Source organism: Canis lupus, chromosome 1 (assembly GCF_003254725.2).
Source record: "Canis lupus dingo isolate Sandy chromosome 1, ASM325472v2, whole genome shotgun sequence".
Classification (NCBI taxonomy): domain Eukaryota; kingdom Metazoa; phylum Chordata; class Mammalia; order Carnivora; family Canidae; genus Canis; species Canis lupus.
Window position 1 is genome coordinate 95,414,915 of NC_064243.1, and position 16,614 is coordinate 95,431,528.

At 44.0% G+C, this 16,614-nt stretch overlaps 1 protein-coding gene across 2 annotated transcripts in view; it reads left to right on the forward strand.

The window, feature by feature from the left end:
* Window positions 1-16,614, forward strand: part of ROR2 (receptor tyrosine kinase like orphan receptor 2) — a 185,105-nt gene that overhangs the window by 158,552 nt on the left and 9,939 nt on the right. For both annotated transcript variants that reach the window (XR_003126804.3, XM_025423561.3), the window contains exons 4-5: window positions 701-731; window positions 14,003-14,130. Coding sequence is in view for 1 of the 2 variants with exons in the window: in XM_025423561.3 (XP_025279346.1) it covers window positions 701-731; window positions 14,003-14,130 (159 nt within the window). In the remaining variant the exon portion in view is untranslated. The remainder of the gene's footprint in view (window positions 1-700; window positions 732-14,002; window positions 14,131-16,614) is intronic.

Below are 16,614 nucleotides of genomic sequence, written 5' to 3' on the forward strand. Positions count from 1 at the left end.
GATCAATAAAACCCTTCCCTGTGGCCTCTCCCTGTGCACGAGGGCCCGGCCTAACCTGCAGCCACTTGCTAGTAGTAAAGGAACACAGACACAGACGGAGCGGTCTGTAAACCCAGAGTGCAGAAGGGAGCCCCAGACACGTTTCCGTGAGGTGAGCGTGAAGGCCGTGTCCTAGGTGGTGGTCCCACAAGGAGGTGCACGCACACACACACACTGCACTACCAGGTACCTGGTACCTGGTGCCGAGCCCAGGGGCGACCGTCCTCATCACCGGTGGCGACAGGGAGGGGTGGATGAGTCCTCTCTCATCCCAGCTGCCAGATGATCCCCGCGCTGCCCCAGCCCTGCCACCCGGGCTCCAGACCATTCGGGCCCTGGTTAGGAAACATCTCCTGAATCAAGGTTAGATGAGGAGAGAGGGAGACAAGGCAGCAAGAACTCCAAAAATACCTCCAAATGTTTCTGCAGAAACCGAGAGTGCTCCCCATCCACATTTTGTGGTTTTCGGCGTCCCTGGCATGTAATCTTGGGCAGCAGCAGAGCCCAGGGCCCGAGGACGGCTCACCACAAATGAGCACACTGGCCTGTGGCTGCCTTTACCATGGGCTGGATTGGAAAAAAAAAAAAAAAAAAGATTGATTCCAAATTGTGAAGTATTAATAACCTGTCTTCTTTCTTTCTTTCTTTTTTTTTTTTTTAGGTCCAACACACAGCCCAAATCATAACTTTCAGTAAGTATCTGTTTTCCTCAAACCATTTTCTCATTCCCAGAGGGTTTCCGTTATATAAGGATCCAGGATTTAAATCCAGCAACTGCACGTCTTTACCGAATTTGCTGGACGTTGGCTGGACTTCACATAAGGATGGCGATGTGCTTGCTTCGGGGGGAACACCGTTACATTTTCTGTGGCTCAGCATTGGGGAGAGATGTCGCAAGAGCAATTGTTGGTGGTTCCTTCCAGTGACAGTAAGCTTACAAGGCAGCTGGGAGGAGTGTAAGTGTCCAGGCCAGGTTCTTGGGGCCACCAGGTGTCCTGAGCACATTTAGAAACAGGGAGTCCCCTCTCACTAAAATCCTAGCATCACTCGTGACCGGCTGTGGGTCTAGGACATGTGTGGCCACTGAGCCTCCTGGCATCCTCCGATGTAGGCAAGTGTCGGACCCACCTTCCCAGGTGAGGACACTGAGGCTGAGTCTGGCTCATGCATCTTTCTCAGCCGTGGATGGGTCCTGACTGTGAACCGAGGTGCCTTTTCCCTGATGCATCATCTTTGCATTGTACCTGTCCATCTTGGGAGATTCTCTGGACCCTGCACGTCCTGTCATCCTGCATACCAGAACCCCTCTTGTCAGGGCTTCTTAGCAGGGGCTACTGGGCTCCTCATTTCTTGTCCAGACGTATCAGAGAGCCATGGCTTCAGCTCCAGATGTTGTGAACGGTGACACAGATGCTACGTGTTGGTCAGTATTTGCTCATCCACGTTCCCCACCCCCCGGCACCTCGTCAGCACTGGTCACTGGGAAGGGTGGGCAGGGGCCCCAGGTAGCACTATTTGTAGAAGGTGGATCTTGATATATTTAAAGAAATCTTCTTACCCTGCTGCTATGGACTGAATTACATCTCCCACCCTTTCTCTTCCCAGCCCTCCACTTCCCGATTCATACACTGAAGCCTTAACCCCCTGGCCCCTGGGACAGTATTAGAGAGAAGGCCTTTATGGAAGAAATGACAGTTAAATGAGGTCCTGAGAATGGGACCCTGATCCTATAAGACTCATGTCCTTACAAGCAGAGGAAGACACATCAGAGCTCTTTCTGTCTACCATGTGAGGACACAGCAAGAGGGTCGCTGTCTATAAGCCAGGAGCTGAAGAGGCTGTTACTTTGATACTGAACTTCTCAGCGGCCCCCAAACTATGAAAAGTCAGGTTGTCCCACCTGGGCTATTTGTTATGGCAGCCTGAGCTGACTCATACATCCACTTTACCATATTTTTAGGCTTCTTTGCCATTGTCTTTTACTCTTTCATCTGGACTTTTGTCCATTTGTATTTTTATCAGAATTGCATAGAACTCGGATTTTTTGCAGTTACTTTTTCAGATACAAAGGTTGCTGTGTGGTTTTACTCCTTTTAATGTATTAATGTTATGTTACGTAATAGAGCTCCTGGTGTTGAGTAGCTTTGCGGTCCAGGTCTGAAATCTACTCAGCTGGGGTGAGTTATTCTTTCATTGGGCTGCTGAATCGATCTGCTGCTTTGTGCCAGCAGACGACCTTCTGTAATCAGGGACCTCGTAGTCAGAGGCACCAACGGTGACCACGACCTTTATTCAGTAGACTAAACTCTGAATAAAGGCATCTCCATGTGGCATCTCTGGAAGTTAACCAAAACCAAGACAGAAAGAGAGGGAATCAGTGGGCTTAAGACAGATTTGTCCATAAGTTCTCCACCTTTGTCTCTGGAGTGTCACCAGCTCATCCCACCTGTTGACTCCTCTCTTGGGACATTTCCTGATTCTTTCCCTGCTGGACCAGCCGAGTGCCTGTGCCTGCAAATGCAGAGCTGAACAGTGAGTAATGGTGGAGCCTCGGTCGATCACTGAGTGCAGCAGGCCAGCACTGGGTTGCTGCTCTGAAATGTGAGTGGGAACGGCTGCTAGGACTCCCTTCCAGGCCCCCTTTCCCAGCTGCAGCCCTTGCACAACCACACCTGCACATGCTGCCAGATCCTTGGACACCCCACCGGCTCGTGTGTGTTGAGCGAGGTACAGGGATTTACTGCTGTTCAAACAATGCTTTTCCTTTCATGCTTTTGAAGAGAAGGTGAGGAGGGTGTGTGTATGGGAAACAAAGACTTTAAGAACAGGCTGTGACTCCACAGACCCAAGTTCAAAGACGGCGTTATTACGGCTTACTCAGGTAGCAGCTTGGGTAACGTGAGGGGATTAATGTAAGGCTCTGTGTCTCATGTTTCATGTATGGGTTTCATTTTTATCTGCTCTTTTAGAATGTGGTTCATTTTCATGATGACAGACCTGTATGTACACCGCAGGGTAGCCTGGTGGCACGGCCAGGCGGTGGAGGGGTGTTAGAATGGGGTAGCCCCGAGACCTGCACATCAGAGCTTCCCTGTTCCCAGCATTGCTGTTCTGGCCGACATCGTGGCCCACACGTGTGTGCACACATAATGTGTAGCAGCAGACGCTGCCTAAAGGGAGCTGTGGTGTTCTCTTGGACAATTAAAAATTACATTAGTCATTGGCCTCTGGAAAATCGCCTTCCTTGGGGCTGTTTCCTGAGCCCTTTTCTTACCTTACAAATGGCAAGTGACTCCAAGGCTTTGGCCACTCACCACCCCTACTGTTTGTGGCCCTGGAAGCCCCATTTCCTGGTCTATCTCCCCATCTCCAGGCCCCCAAACTCCACCACATCAGGGGCATCTCCGGGCAGATGACTCAGAGGTACCCCACCGTTGACATGTCTAAACAGAACTCACCTCTCTGCTCCCTCCAATTCCTTCCACTGCTATTTTTTGGGGAACTGTCATAACCAAGTTCAAGCTTTATCCTAATTACAGGAAAATAGCCCTATTAAAAAAAAAAAACTGAAACTGCCAACAAGCCAATTATTAAAAATGACTTCAGGAGAAACCAAGCTGCCTTACTGTTGGTAAGTAAACCGGCTCAGACAAAAGGCTGACACTGTGCATTTGATGTGAAAGCCATTATACCAGCAACCTAATCAAACTGAGTTGGAGGGAGGAGAGAAGCCAGCCTAATTTTTTTTTTTCTCTGTGACTTCTTGTCATGATAGATGCTGCTTCTCGGAAAATATAACTCCTTAAATCCCACAGTACAGGACTTGAATAAAAATAGAAACTAATTCATCTTAAGATTATGTGATGCAGGCAATAAGCGAGTAAAGAGATCATCGTGGGTAAAGTCATTAGAGAACACACACCCTCCTTAACTCAGACCACATAACGACACAGTCGAAAATGTTTGCGCTCTAGCGGTAATGATAGTATTAGTGCTGGACGTGTAGTAACACATTTAATGCCTCCACTTGGTCTTTCTCTGTTTTCAGTTGAGCCCATGCATTAGCTGTTATGCCCTGTGATGCATGGATGAGAGCTTTTCACACACCGACCTCCAAAGTCATCCAAGGAAATACCAACCTTCTGAGGTTTGCCCCGGAGGGACCAGCTCCCTGAACACAGTGTGGGAGAATTACACTTACTTCCTGGTGAACTGGTCACACGTGAGCTGCCGTTTCTCTGCTTCTGGCCGTCTCGCGTGATCCTGGCCTTAGAGATGACCAGGGCAGAACCAAGTGTTTCTGAGAGGTTCTGCTGACTTGGGTTTTTATGGTGTGAATGTTGGCGTTGATTGTGTTCAGTTGGACCAAGTGCACACTTTTGTCACATCTAATATGACATCAGCGTAGTTGGATGCTAGGAGTACTTTATCTTGGAATTAGAAATATAAAGCATGGTGTCTTACTTTTAAGGAAATCATTCATTCATTTAACAGATTTATACTGGGGGGCAACTACATGCCAGGCTTTGTTCAAGGGGTCGGGAATATAACAATGAATGAAACAAACAAAAACTAAAAATTCCTGCTGTGCAGTGGTTACACCCTCTTGGGAGACTCTTGTGTCTGGCTTCTTTCATGACATGTAGTATCTGAAAGATTCCTCCTGTGGCTTATTCCTGTTTGTTGGTGGTAAGTCCTCTGTTTTATGACAATACTACAATATGTTTATGTACCCATGGGTGGACATTTGGGTGTCCAGTTTGGGGCAGTTATAAATAAGGCTGCTTTGAATGTTTTGTGTTCAGGTATTTTTGTGAGCATGTTTCAGTTTCTCTGGAATACATCCTTGTCTGTGGGATTACTGGGTCAGATGGTAAGTATGTACATAAGCCATAAGAAATGGCCAAACTCTTCCCTTAGAGTGGTTTTTCCACCTGATGCTGCCACCAACAGTGTGTGAGTTGCAGCCACATCCACGCCAACACATGGTGTTGTCTGATTTTAGCCATTCAGCATCTTGTGTTGTGATGATTCAGGGTGGTTTAATTTACATTTTCTCCTCACAAAAGGTAAGACCATCTTTTCAGGCCACACTTTTGTAAAGTATCTGTTAGGCTTTTGTCCAATTTTACTGTGGTGTTTGTCTTCCTATTGAGCAACAAGAGTTCATTATATATTCTGTATACAGTTCCTTTGTCAAATACATAAAATGTTTTCTCCCAGTCTGTGGTTTGCCTTTTTCTCTTCCTTTTTTATGATTTTACTTATTTATTTGAGAGAGAGAGCATGAGCATGAGGTGGGAGGGGCAGAGGGAGAAGCAGACTCCCCACTGATCAGGGAGCCCAATGGGGGTTTGATCCCAGGACCCTGAGATTGTGAACTGAGCTGAAGGCAGACACTTCACCGACTGAGCCACCCAGGATCCCTGCCTTTTTATCTTCTTAATGCCGTCTTTTGATGAGCAGGAAAATTTAATTTTGATAAGTCTAATTTATCATTCTTTTCTTTTATGCATCATGTCTGAGAAATCTTTGCCTTTGCTTCTTCAGTACAATAAAGATATTCTCTGGTGTTTCCTTCTATAAGTGACATAGTTTTAGCTTTTATGGTCAGGTCTGTGATCCAACTCAAAGGCAGTTTTTGTGTATAGTAGGAGTCATGACTTTATTTTTTTCCATACAAATGTCCAGTTCTTCTGACACCATTTTTGAAATGATTGATCCTTCTCAAATGCCTTCATGCCTTTATTGAAAATCAGTTGATCATAGGAGAGGGTCTATTTTGAGAGATTCTCCATCATGTTCTGTTGATCTGTCCTTATATCCCAGCATCACATTGTCTTCATAATTGTAACGTTGTGGTACCTGTTACAGTTGGATGGGGCAAATTCACCCTCATCCTTCCTCTCTTTCGTGATTGTTGTGGCTATTCTATTTTGCATTTGCCTGTAAATTCTAGAATCAGTTTGTCAATGTCTACATAAGTGTGTCTGGGGATGTTCTTAACTTTCCATTTTGAAATAGCTTCAAATGTACAGAAAAGTTACGATGAGAAGAGTAATAGTAATGTTTCGTGTATCTTTTTACCCAGGCTTACCAACTCTCATTTTGCCATATTTGATTTATTATTGTCCTGTACATATTTGTAATTACTACTTTTCCTGAGCCACTTGAGAATTGGCTGCACTCATCATGCCCTTTCCCTCTTTATGCTTCTGTGTGTATTTCCTAAGATCAACCATATTTCCTTATAGAACAAGAGCTTCAAATCCAGTGAGAATTGCCATTCATTTTCCAGTTTCTTTAATTGTCATTAATTTAATTTATAGTAATACCATTTAGACCCCTTCCCAGTAATACCATTTAGACCCCTTCCCTGGGACAGAATCCTCTTCACATTGTTTTCACATCCTTTAATCTGGAACAGTTTCTCAGCCTTTCAGGACATGGAAATTTTTGACAAATGCAAGGCAGTTATCATACAGAATATCTCGGCATTTGAATTTGGCTAATGTGTATGGTGATGTCCATGATTAGATGCTGCATATGCATTTTTTTACTTAAAGTATGTAAGTGACGTTTCCTTTTCAGGGTCACACATCTGGAGATACATGGTAGAAGTCTACCCCTTATTGGTGCTATTAATTTTGCTCACTTGTTTATTTTCACATTATATAGTTATTTACTTTTTTATAATCTAAAGTAATTTGTGAAGAAATTCTGCTAGGATTTTGATAGGTGATATTGTACTGTGGGAGAATTGACTCCTTAGAACCACTGAATGGTCCACCCAATGAATATGGAATATATTTCTATTTATGTAGGTTCTCTTTTATTTATCTCTACAGTGTTTTGAAGTTTGAAGTGTAGAGGTCTTGTACATACTTTATTATATTTATTCCTAAGTATTTCAACCATTTTTAAGTGTATAACTCAGTGGTATTAAGCACATTCATGTTGCCATGCACCCATCACCCAAACTCTCCAGAACATCTTCATCTTTTCAAACTGAAACTCTGTATCTGTTAAACAATGACTCCCCATTTCCCTTTGCCCCAATTCTTAGCAACCATGATTCTACTTTCTGTTTCTATGAATTTGGCTACTCTTGTGTACTTTTAACATTATTGTAAATGACTTCTTAAAAAAGATTTATTTATTTATTTGAGAGAGAGACAGAGAGAGAGAGAGAACGCGCAGGCAGTGGGGAGAAGCAGTGGCAGAGAGAGGGAAGAGAATCCCAAATAGACTGCACAGAGCATGGAGCCTGATGTGGGGCTCGATCCCATAGCCATGAGATCACGACCTGAGCCAAAACCAAGAGTCACATGCTCAACCAACTGTACCATTGAGGCACCCCTGGAAATGACATTTTTAAAATTTTCATTTGCTAACTGCTATGTACAGAAATAGAATTGATTGTATTGATCTTGTCCTGTGATCTTACTAAATCTGTATTCATTTTAGTAGTTTAAAAATATATTCCTTAGGATTTTCTATGTAAATTATGGTATGAAACGTGAGTAAAGGCAGTCTTATTTCTTCCTTTCCAATCTATAAGCCATTTGTCTATATACCATTTATCTATCCATCCATCGATCAAATTGATCAATCTATCCCCTGATCAGAATGGTTAAGACCTCCACGGTAATGTCTGCTAAAATTGGTAAGAGCAGACAGGTTTATCTCTTTCAATGTCTATGGGGGAAAATGTTCCTTATTTCACCGTTAAGTCACACATCCATTGTAGGGTTCTGATAGATGCCCTTTTTTAATAGATTAAGAGTGATTTTTTTTTATTGAGAGTTTTAGTAATGAATGAATGTTGACTTTTGTCAACTGCTTTTTCCCTGTCAACTGAGATTATTACATGGTTTCCCTCTTTGTCTCTGTTTTCAGTAACTAGTTTTTAAATGTTGAAATAACCTTACATTCTTGGTTAGCCCAGTTGGTTTATTACCTATTTTTCTATTGTCTTTTTATTTGGGTGGGTCCAGTTTTTTTATTTTTATTTTTTTGTGAAGCATGTTGCCCATTTGGTCAAGGGCATTTTGGTCTGTTATGTCCTTAGACATCCTTGTGAGGCATTTGTATCATTTGACCTTATAAAATGAATTAGGAAGTATCTCATTCCTTTATATTTCAAGAAGAAACTACTGTTTCTTCCCTAAATATCTGATAGAATACACCAGTTTCTATTATTTGGGGCTGGGGTTTTTGATCACGGGAAGGTTTTTTATTACTTCAAATTCCTTAAGATGTTTAAGGCTATTGTGAGTTTATTTCTATTTCCACTAATTTTACTGTATTGTGTTTTTCAAGGAATTTGCCATACTTTTCTAAGTTACTGGATCTGTGTTCACATATTTCTGCATAATGTTTCCTATTATCTTTTAACATCCATCCAGTCTTTGATGATGTCCCCTTTTGCACTCCTGATATTGGTAATGTGTATTTTCTCTTTTTCTTTATCAGTTTTTCTAGGTATAAACAATTTTGTTCTTTTTTTTTTTTTTGAAGAACCAACTTTTGGTTTTATTGATTTTTATGTTTCTTTTATATTGATTTATGCTCTCATCATTAGTATTTTTTTAATTACTTCAGGTTTAGCTTGACATTCTTATTCCAACTTCTTACAATATAAAACCTTACCTAATTTAAGCATTTAAAGTCATAAATTTCTCTTTAATTGCTGTTGTAGCTGCAGTCCACAATTTTTGGTATCCTGTTTTCACTTCTCATATTTTATGTGAATTCCATTTAAAATACCATTTAATTTTTCTTGTATTTTCTTTTTTGAGCCCAAAGATTATTTAGAAGTGGGCTATTTAATTTTCAAGTATTTGCAGAGTTTCTAAACCTTTTTGTTATTGATTTTTAATTTAATTTGATGCGATCTGAGACTTATGATTCCAATTCTGTTAAATTTACTGTGAGTTACTTTGTGGCGAGAATATGGTCTGTCGGGTGGATGTGCTGTGCACTGAAACATGGATGCTGTCTCGTTGAGTATGTTGTTTTACAAACATCCATTAGGTCAAGAGGGGTGGTCAGTGTTTCCACTGTTGTTTCTTTATGAGTTTTTTTTATCTAGTTCGATGAATTGCTGTGAGACAAGTGTTAACATTTCCAAGTGTAATTATGGATTTTTCTGTTTCATTCTCTAGTCCTGTAAGTGCTTGTTCATATATTTTAATGCTCTGATATATGTTCACATTTATATCTTTTTGGTTACCCTCCTGTTTGAAAGATGTTTCCATTGAGTGTGGAATTCCAGGTTCACGATTTATTTTCTCTGCTGGTGAGTAGAAGCTATCCTTCTGTTTTGCTAAGGGGCATTGTTTCTGATGAGGGGCCAGCAATTATTTGTCATGTTCCCCCTTTTCTATTTATCTTAAGTTTTCAGGAGGTTGACTGTTATGTGAGTGGATGTTCTTTCCTTTTTTTTTTTTTATCTTTCTTGCTTGCTGTTTGCTGACATTGCTTGATTAATGTGCTACTATTTTTTCATCAACTCTGGAAAAATGTTGGTGATTATTTCTTCAAATCTTTTTCCCAACTCTTTGTGTCTCTCTTCTCCTGGGATTTGATGGCACATCAGTTAGACCCCTTGTACTCGCCCCCAGCTCACTGAGGTGCTGTTTATTATTTTGTAAATTTTTAAATCTATGTTTCAGTTTGGAAATTTTCTTTTGACCTGTCAAGCTTACCATTTTTTTCCTTTATCTAATCTGTTCATACCATCCAATGTGGGGTTTATTGTGGATTATGTGTTTTAGTTCTTTAATTCTTTTATAGTCTCCACGTCTCCTGAAATTACCCATATTTTTCTTCTGTGCATTTTTTACTACACTTAGAGTTCCTGAAAGGTCTGGTCTGCTAACATCTGGATCGTCTTTGAGTTTCTTTTGACCATGGGTTATACTTGCCTGTGTCTTCATGTCTGCTAATTTTTCGTTGTGTACCCGACATTATAGTTTGTACTCTAGATTTTGTTACCTTCCTCTGAAGAATCTTTTGTTACTGCAACCTATGGGCTTACTGTCAGGTCACCTGAAGCTTATGAAAGTTAGTCTCAGGCTTTGTTAAAGTGCTGTACCTCGGTTTACTCTTTGTGCTTTTGCCCTTTGTGAAAAACGCTTTCTATCCTTCTGCTGCTCTCACTCACCTACTCCTTTCCTTATTTTTTTTTACATAAATTATAGTTATTTATCTGTCTCCCCTCCTTGACCATGAATTTGTTGGTTTATAAGTTCCTTCTTCATCTGTGTCATTAAGCCTTAGATTAGTGTGTGAGGCATTAGGAATGTAGGAGATACCTGAAATGGAATTTCCAAACATTGCTGTTCTGTGATTCAGTATGCCTGGATGTTTCGCTCCTGTGGTTTAAGGGCTTTTACAGATGGTGGCTTCTGTCTCGGTGCTTTTCTTTAGTCTCTGAATGACCTTTTGTTTTCTTAAAAGATTTTATTTATTTATTATTCATGAGAGACACAGAGAGAGGCAGAGACATAGGTAGAGGGGAAGCAGGCTCCCTGCAGGGAGCCTGATGTGGGACTCAAACCCAGGACCCTGGAATCACACCCTGAGGCAGATGCTCAACTGCTTGAGCCACCCAGGCATCCCATCTGAGTGACCAGTTTTACAGACTTCAGTAGCTCTGTCACTCTTCAGAGGTCCAAAACTATGCCAGGTAAAGGTAAAATATAATTGTGCTAAAAACTAAACAGGAGTTTCCACGTGTTTTCTCAAAATTCAGAAAGCTGAAGGATGTCATTTTCTAGCTACTTCTGTTTGTGGTTTTGGACATTCTCTACAATTCAGCTTAGAAGCCCAGTGAGCTGAGTTAGCAGCAGATGAGATGAGATGGCCTTGAGCCCCTTCTCAGCATGTCTTCCCTACCCATCCCTCCCATCTCCCCCTGCTCTCCTGGTCCTGGAGGCACCTGCCCACCATGGGGGACCAGGCTTTCTATTCCTTGATTCTTGAAGTGAAGAAAAGAAATCGCTTCCTCTTGTGGAGTCACCCCAAGGGACTGACTGCATCACATCTCCTATCCCAGTCACAGGTGACGTTAAACAGAGCATGTATATCTCATTGATCTTCCTGGCACAGTGGGTAAGTGCCCCGAACCCACCCGCAGACAGTGACTTGTGGCACACACACTGGGGCAGAGGGAACTTGGGCTCGTGTAAGCATCGGTTTTAATTTAGTCAGCAGTTAACTCCAGGTCACAAAGAGTGAAGGAGTGAGTTGGGTGTATATTGTTAGCACCTGTGCTTGGTTGTTTAAACTCTATTTAAGGAATCCTTGACCCAAAGAAATAATGGCTAAGCGAGATTGTGAGAAAGGGCATCCAGCTCTTGTTGACACCAGACTCTCTTTGTTTAGATTATTTATGGCTCCAGGTTCCTTTCTTTGAAAAAGAGAGTTCCTGCAGGTGCCGAGGAGGGAGAGAGCCAGAGGTGGCTGAAGAGACCATATTGTTCCAGACCCTTTGTCTCCACTATTATGAGCATCCAGATTTTACGTTTGTAAAATACAGATTTTTAAGTCCATTTGGTGAAATTGGACACAACACAGATTTTCATTGGGGGATGGGCTAAACCAGTGTAGGGCGGAAAGACAAGTGTTGTTAGGCTTGGGGGCAGGTTACAGATTTGCTAGAAAACAAGTGACTTTATGACAGGCCTAAGGCACTTGCCAGAAGCTTGCCCCTGGAGCCCCAACCCCCGCTCCTCTGCTCCCAGCAGATGGCAGCCGTCATATATCGGCTGTGGCCACATCCACCGTCTCCTGGGAGCATCCTGAGGGCCCTCTGAGAAGCATGTGGGTCCTCAGAATGTCTGATCTCCTCAGCTGAAGGCAGGACTAATAGGTTCTACAGAACAGAATGTAGAGCAGGGGACACATGGGTGGTTCAACGGTTGAGCGTCTGCCTTTGGCTCAGGGCATGATCCTGGGGTCCCGGGATCGAGTCCCACATCAGGCTTCCTGCACAGAGCCTGCTTCTACCTCTGCCTGTGTCTCTGCCTCTCTCTCTATCTCTCCCCCCCTCTCTCTGTGTCTCTCATGAATAAATAAATAAAATCTTAAAGCAAAAAAGAATGTGGCACAGACTCTAGTGGGGCCGTGCACAGGCTCCGACGAGGGAGTCAGACTGGGGGGCCCAGTGGAGGGCCATGTTCTTGTAAGGCTCCCCATCCAACCTCTGCATTTAGAAGTGTGATCTGTGGTATCCGTCTACATTGCACACTTCCCTGTTGTATAATAAGCACATCTCGTTGTACAAATTATTTGAAGGTCAGATTTTGGGCATCTCCCCTCCCCCACGGCTTCCCTCCATTTCAGAGATGCCTCTCATGCAGTGTAATGGTAGAGCACAGTTTCTGGATTATTGTCATTTTCATAAAAGTCTTGCTTTCAAACCGCAGACATTTACAGGGGTGTGCTGTAGTGTTTCTGATGTAGTTCGCGTGTAAGATGAAACATGCTCTTGATGAGTGTTCAGTGTGTATTTGTACATATACAGGAACATGTACCCACACACGTGTATGCTTCACATTTCGAATCCATCTTTCAGAACTCTGTGGCTCTACTCCCTTAAAGGTGCTGGATTTTTAAGTTAATAGACTTTACGTTTTAGAGCAATTTTGGGTTTCCAGAAGAATCAAACAGAAAGTGTAGAGAGTTCTCACATACCACCCCCCAACATCCACACCTACAGTTCCCCCATTAGTAGCATCTTGCATTAGCGTGGTGCATTGGTTGGAATTGATGAGCCAATATCAATACGTTATGATTAATGGAAGTCTGTTCCCTCTTGGTGCTACCTCTTGGTGTTGGGCATTCTATGAATTTAGACAACAGATTTTTGAACAGCGTGGGGACTGAGACGCCCACCCCTCTGCGTGGTTGGAAATCTGCGTGTAATGTTAGACTCCCCAAAAACTTGACTACTAGTAGCCTACTGTTGTTGACTGGAAGCCAACCATCAATAACAGTAGGCTGTTATCGATAATGATCAAGTAACATATATTTTGTACATTGTACGTATTATATACTGAATTCTTGCCATAAAGTAAGCTGCAGGACAGAAAATTTTACTAAGAAAATCATAAGGGAGAGAAAGTACATTTATCATATTCTATTTTGTTTATTGAAATCAAATTGCATGTAAATGGACTCACAAGGCTCAAACCTATGCTGTTCTGGGGTCAAATATGAGATGACTTGTATCCACCATTTTAGTATCATACAGAGTAGGTTCCCTGGCCTGAAGTCCTGGTTCTCTGCAGGTTCATCCCATGTACCACCCCCTCCACCAACCCTTGGCAACCACTGACCTTTTGCCGTCCCCATAGTTCTGCCATTTTCAGAATGTCAGATGGCTAGAATCATACAGCACGTAGCCTTTCCACATCGGTATTTTATTTCGTATCGTGCATTTAAGCACCGGACCCTTTGTGTCTTTTTGCGGCTCATTTTTTGTTTGTTTGTTTGTTTGTTTAAACATTTTATTTATTTATTCATGAGAGAGAGAGAGAGAGAGAGAGAGACGGGCAGAAGGAGAAGCAGGCTCCATGCAGGGAGCCCGATGCGGGACTCGATCCCGGGTCTACAGGATCAGGCCCTGGGCTGCAGGCAGCGCTAAACCACTGAGCCACCCGGGCTGCCCGACTCATTTGTTTTTGGTGCTGGCTAATATTCTGTCTGGATGGACCACAGTTTGTTTATCCATTCACCTCCTGAAGGACATCTTGGTTGCTTCCGAGTTTTGGCAATCCAAATAAATAGAACCGCGGTCAACATTTGTGGGCAGGTTCTTGTGTGATCCTCTGTTTTTAGTTCATTTGGGTAAATACCAAGGAACGAGATGCCTTGATCATAAGATGCTGGATTTGAAAAGAAAAAAAAAAGAAAGAAAGAAAACCAGCATGCTCACAGACCGTATCTTCCCCAGAGACGACTACCATGAGGACGGCTTCTGCCAGCCTTACCGGGGGATCGCGTGTGCACGCTTCATTGGGAACCGGACCATCTATGTGGACTCCCTCCAGATGCAGGGGGAGATTGAAAACCGAATCACAGGTAGGAGCGACGCCGTGGGACAGTGAGCATGTGCCCCGCTGCCACATGTCTGCACAGACAGTCCCACCGGCGTCTTGGACGGTCCAACCCTGGTGTGTGTGTCTTGCCATGGAAAGTCAGAGGGCTTTGTTAGAAGGAGTTGGGACTGCCACCCCGGTTTCCCCTAAAATGTTCCCACTTGTGTGTTCCCACTAGCAAGTGCAGATTGCTTAGAGTAGATGTCCGATATACTTCATTGGGTCAACCACGTGGGTTCAAAGCCCTGAGATGTCCTGTCCTCACTGGGTCACCAGGGCCTCCCTGTCCCCAGGCTGGCCACCCTGGAGGCAGGCCAGTGCCCACACCATTCAAACACTTGACTTTTTTATTTTCCCTGACTCTGGCTCCCTCTCAGACAGGGGCTTAGTTAAAAGGTTCACAGGGCCCCTCGGAGTTTGGGAGAGAGGTTTGCGGGTCAGCAGCAGTGCTCGGGGCTTTCAGGTGCCTGCTTCACGGCGTGAGAAACGAAGCTACGTGTTCTCTGTCTCTGCTATTTGCCATTTCTGGTTGCCTTTGGTCCTCAGTGCACTGACTTTTACATGTTGATGTGAAGGTCTTCTTGGGGAAAATCCTTTGAGAAGTAAGACAATGAATTAGACCAAAGCCTTGCAAAACCCTCTTCCTCTGGACTCTCCTCCCCCTACAAACACACGCACATTTTTCTCTCCAGACTATCTAAGGAATGAGGAAAATCTTATGAAGATGGCAGATGGCCCAGTTCAACTGGGTTCTCTGCATAATAGTTCTTGACCCTGGCTGCCCACTAGAGCTACCCACCCACCTCTGATGCTGGACTCCCTGGGAGACGTGTTGGGGTTTGCAGAGAGGCTTGCAAAAAAAGCACTGCCCTGGTGAGGATGCTAGGGGATGCTCATGGAGGTGTCACTGACATGTCCTTCTAAATTCAGGCCAGCCTTCCCCTTGTCTTTCACCTCAATCTGGAGGGTCTGAGGTCATGGTCTATCACAGATCTGCCTAGCCCATAGTTACTGAACCCCTGAGAACGTTCTGGAAACATCAGTATCTCTCATTGGAAAAGCTTTTCATGTCATTAAAGCAGAACTTCTCAGACCTCTTTGATCCCAACAGACAGTAAAATGTGTGCTTTACTTATGATTTGGTTTTTAGTTTACCCATACCTGTATCTCAGAGATGTGACATCGGTTACAAGAAACAAAAACCATCCCTAACAAAACCAGTGCACTTGGATTTTTCTCTTCAGTTCTATTTCATTAAGGGAAAAAGTTGGTTACAGCCTTAATATGAGCCATGCATTCTGCTATCTTCTGTTCTGCTCTAATCATCTTGTAAAATGCTAGTGGCAGACTCCAGAATGTTCATCCCACTAACTGACAGGCCCTGATTCCAGGCACAAGATTGTTCCCGAGTTATATTTGAGGGACCTGTTTGCAGCCTTCAACAACTCAGATATTGAAGCAGACTGATTTTATAGCAGTTTTTAGACACAAGCCTAGAACGATGTTCTCTAGATTTGTGAATTTGGGAGAGAATAAAGTCGAAGTTGCTCTAGACTGCCGGCCTGTGGTTTTGAGACTGTTGGTTGTGGAGATGTTCTGTTTGGAGAGCAGGCTTGTCAGAACTTGTTCCCAGGACTCTGGAAGCTTCCCAGGGAATGAGCCCCAGGAGGCCTTCAGGGTGACCTGTGAGGAGTGGGCAAAGGTGAGGACATGACCTGTTGGACCTTCTGGGTACCTAGAGCCATAGTTTCAGAAATAAGCCTTCACGAGATATGTTCTGAGGGGGTCAGGGGAGAGGAGAGATCATTAAAGGGTCAGCTGTGACACTCTATTGGTTGATTACCCCCAAAGAAATGCTAGGTTTGGCTTTTTTAGAACATCTTTCCATGCCTTGGGGCGGGGGGGGGGGGCGTTGGGTCACAGCCCACATCATGACAGCCCTCACGGTGGTCACCACCTCTGCCGTGATGGGACTGAACTGGGCTCACACCTGGTTCTTGAGCCAGCTCCGAGACAGCCTGCACCTAAACCTCTTAACTCTCTGCTCCTCGATTTTAATATTGGCCAGAAGGAGGAGTAAGGACCACGCGTTCATCTTACAGGCTCTGTGCAGGCTTCCATCCCCCAGCGCGTGGCCTCAACAAATTGCTTGACAGATACACAGGACCAGAAAGGACTGAGTGACTCCCTATCCTGTAGTAAATAGCGAGCAGGGCCAGAAGTGGGCTCCCTCGCCAGCTCATCTGTTCCCCTGGCTGCCCTGGGTGCTCAGCAGGTCCCCAGGAGAATGGGTGCCCACAGCGCCACCTGCTGGCCTCACTGGGCACCGCACCACAAGTCATGGGTCGAACTGGTGTCCCAGGGATGGAAGCCCAGCCTGTCCTGTTCTCTCCCCATCTCTGCAGGGTGTGTGGGCAGAGGGGCGTCGGAGGTTAGATAGTCACAAGCAGGTCCTCCACAGGTCAAA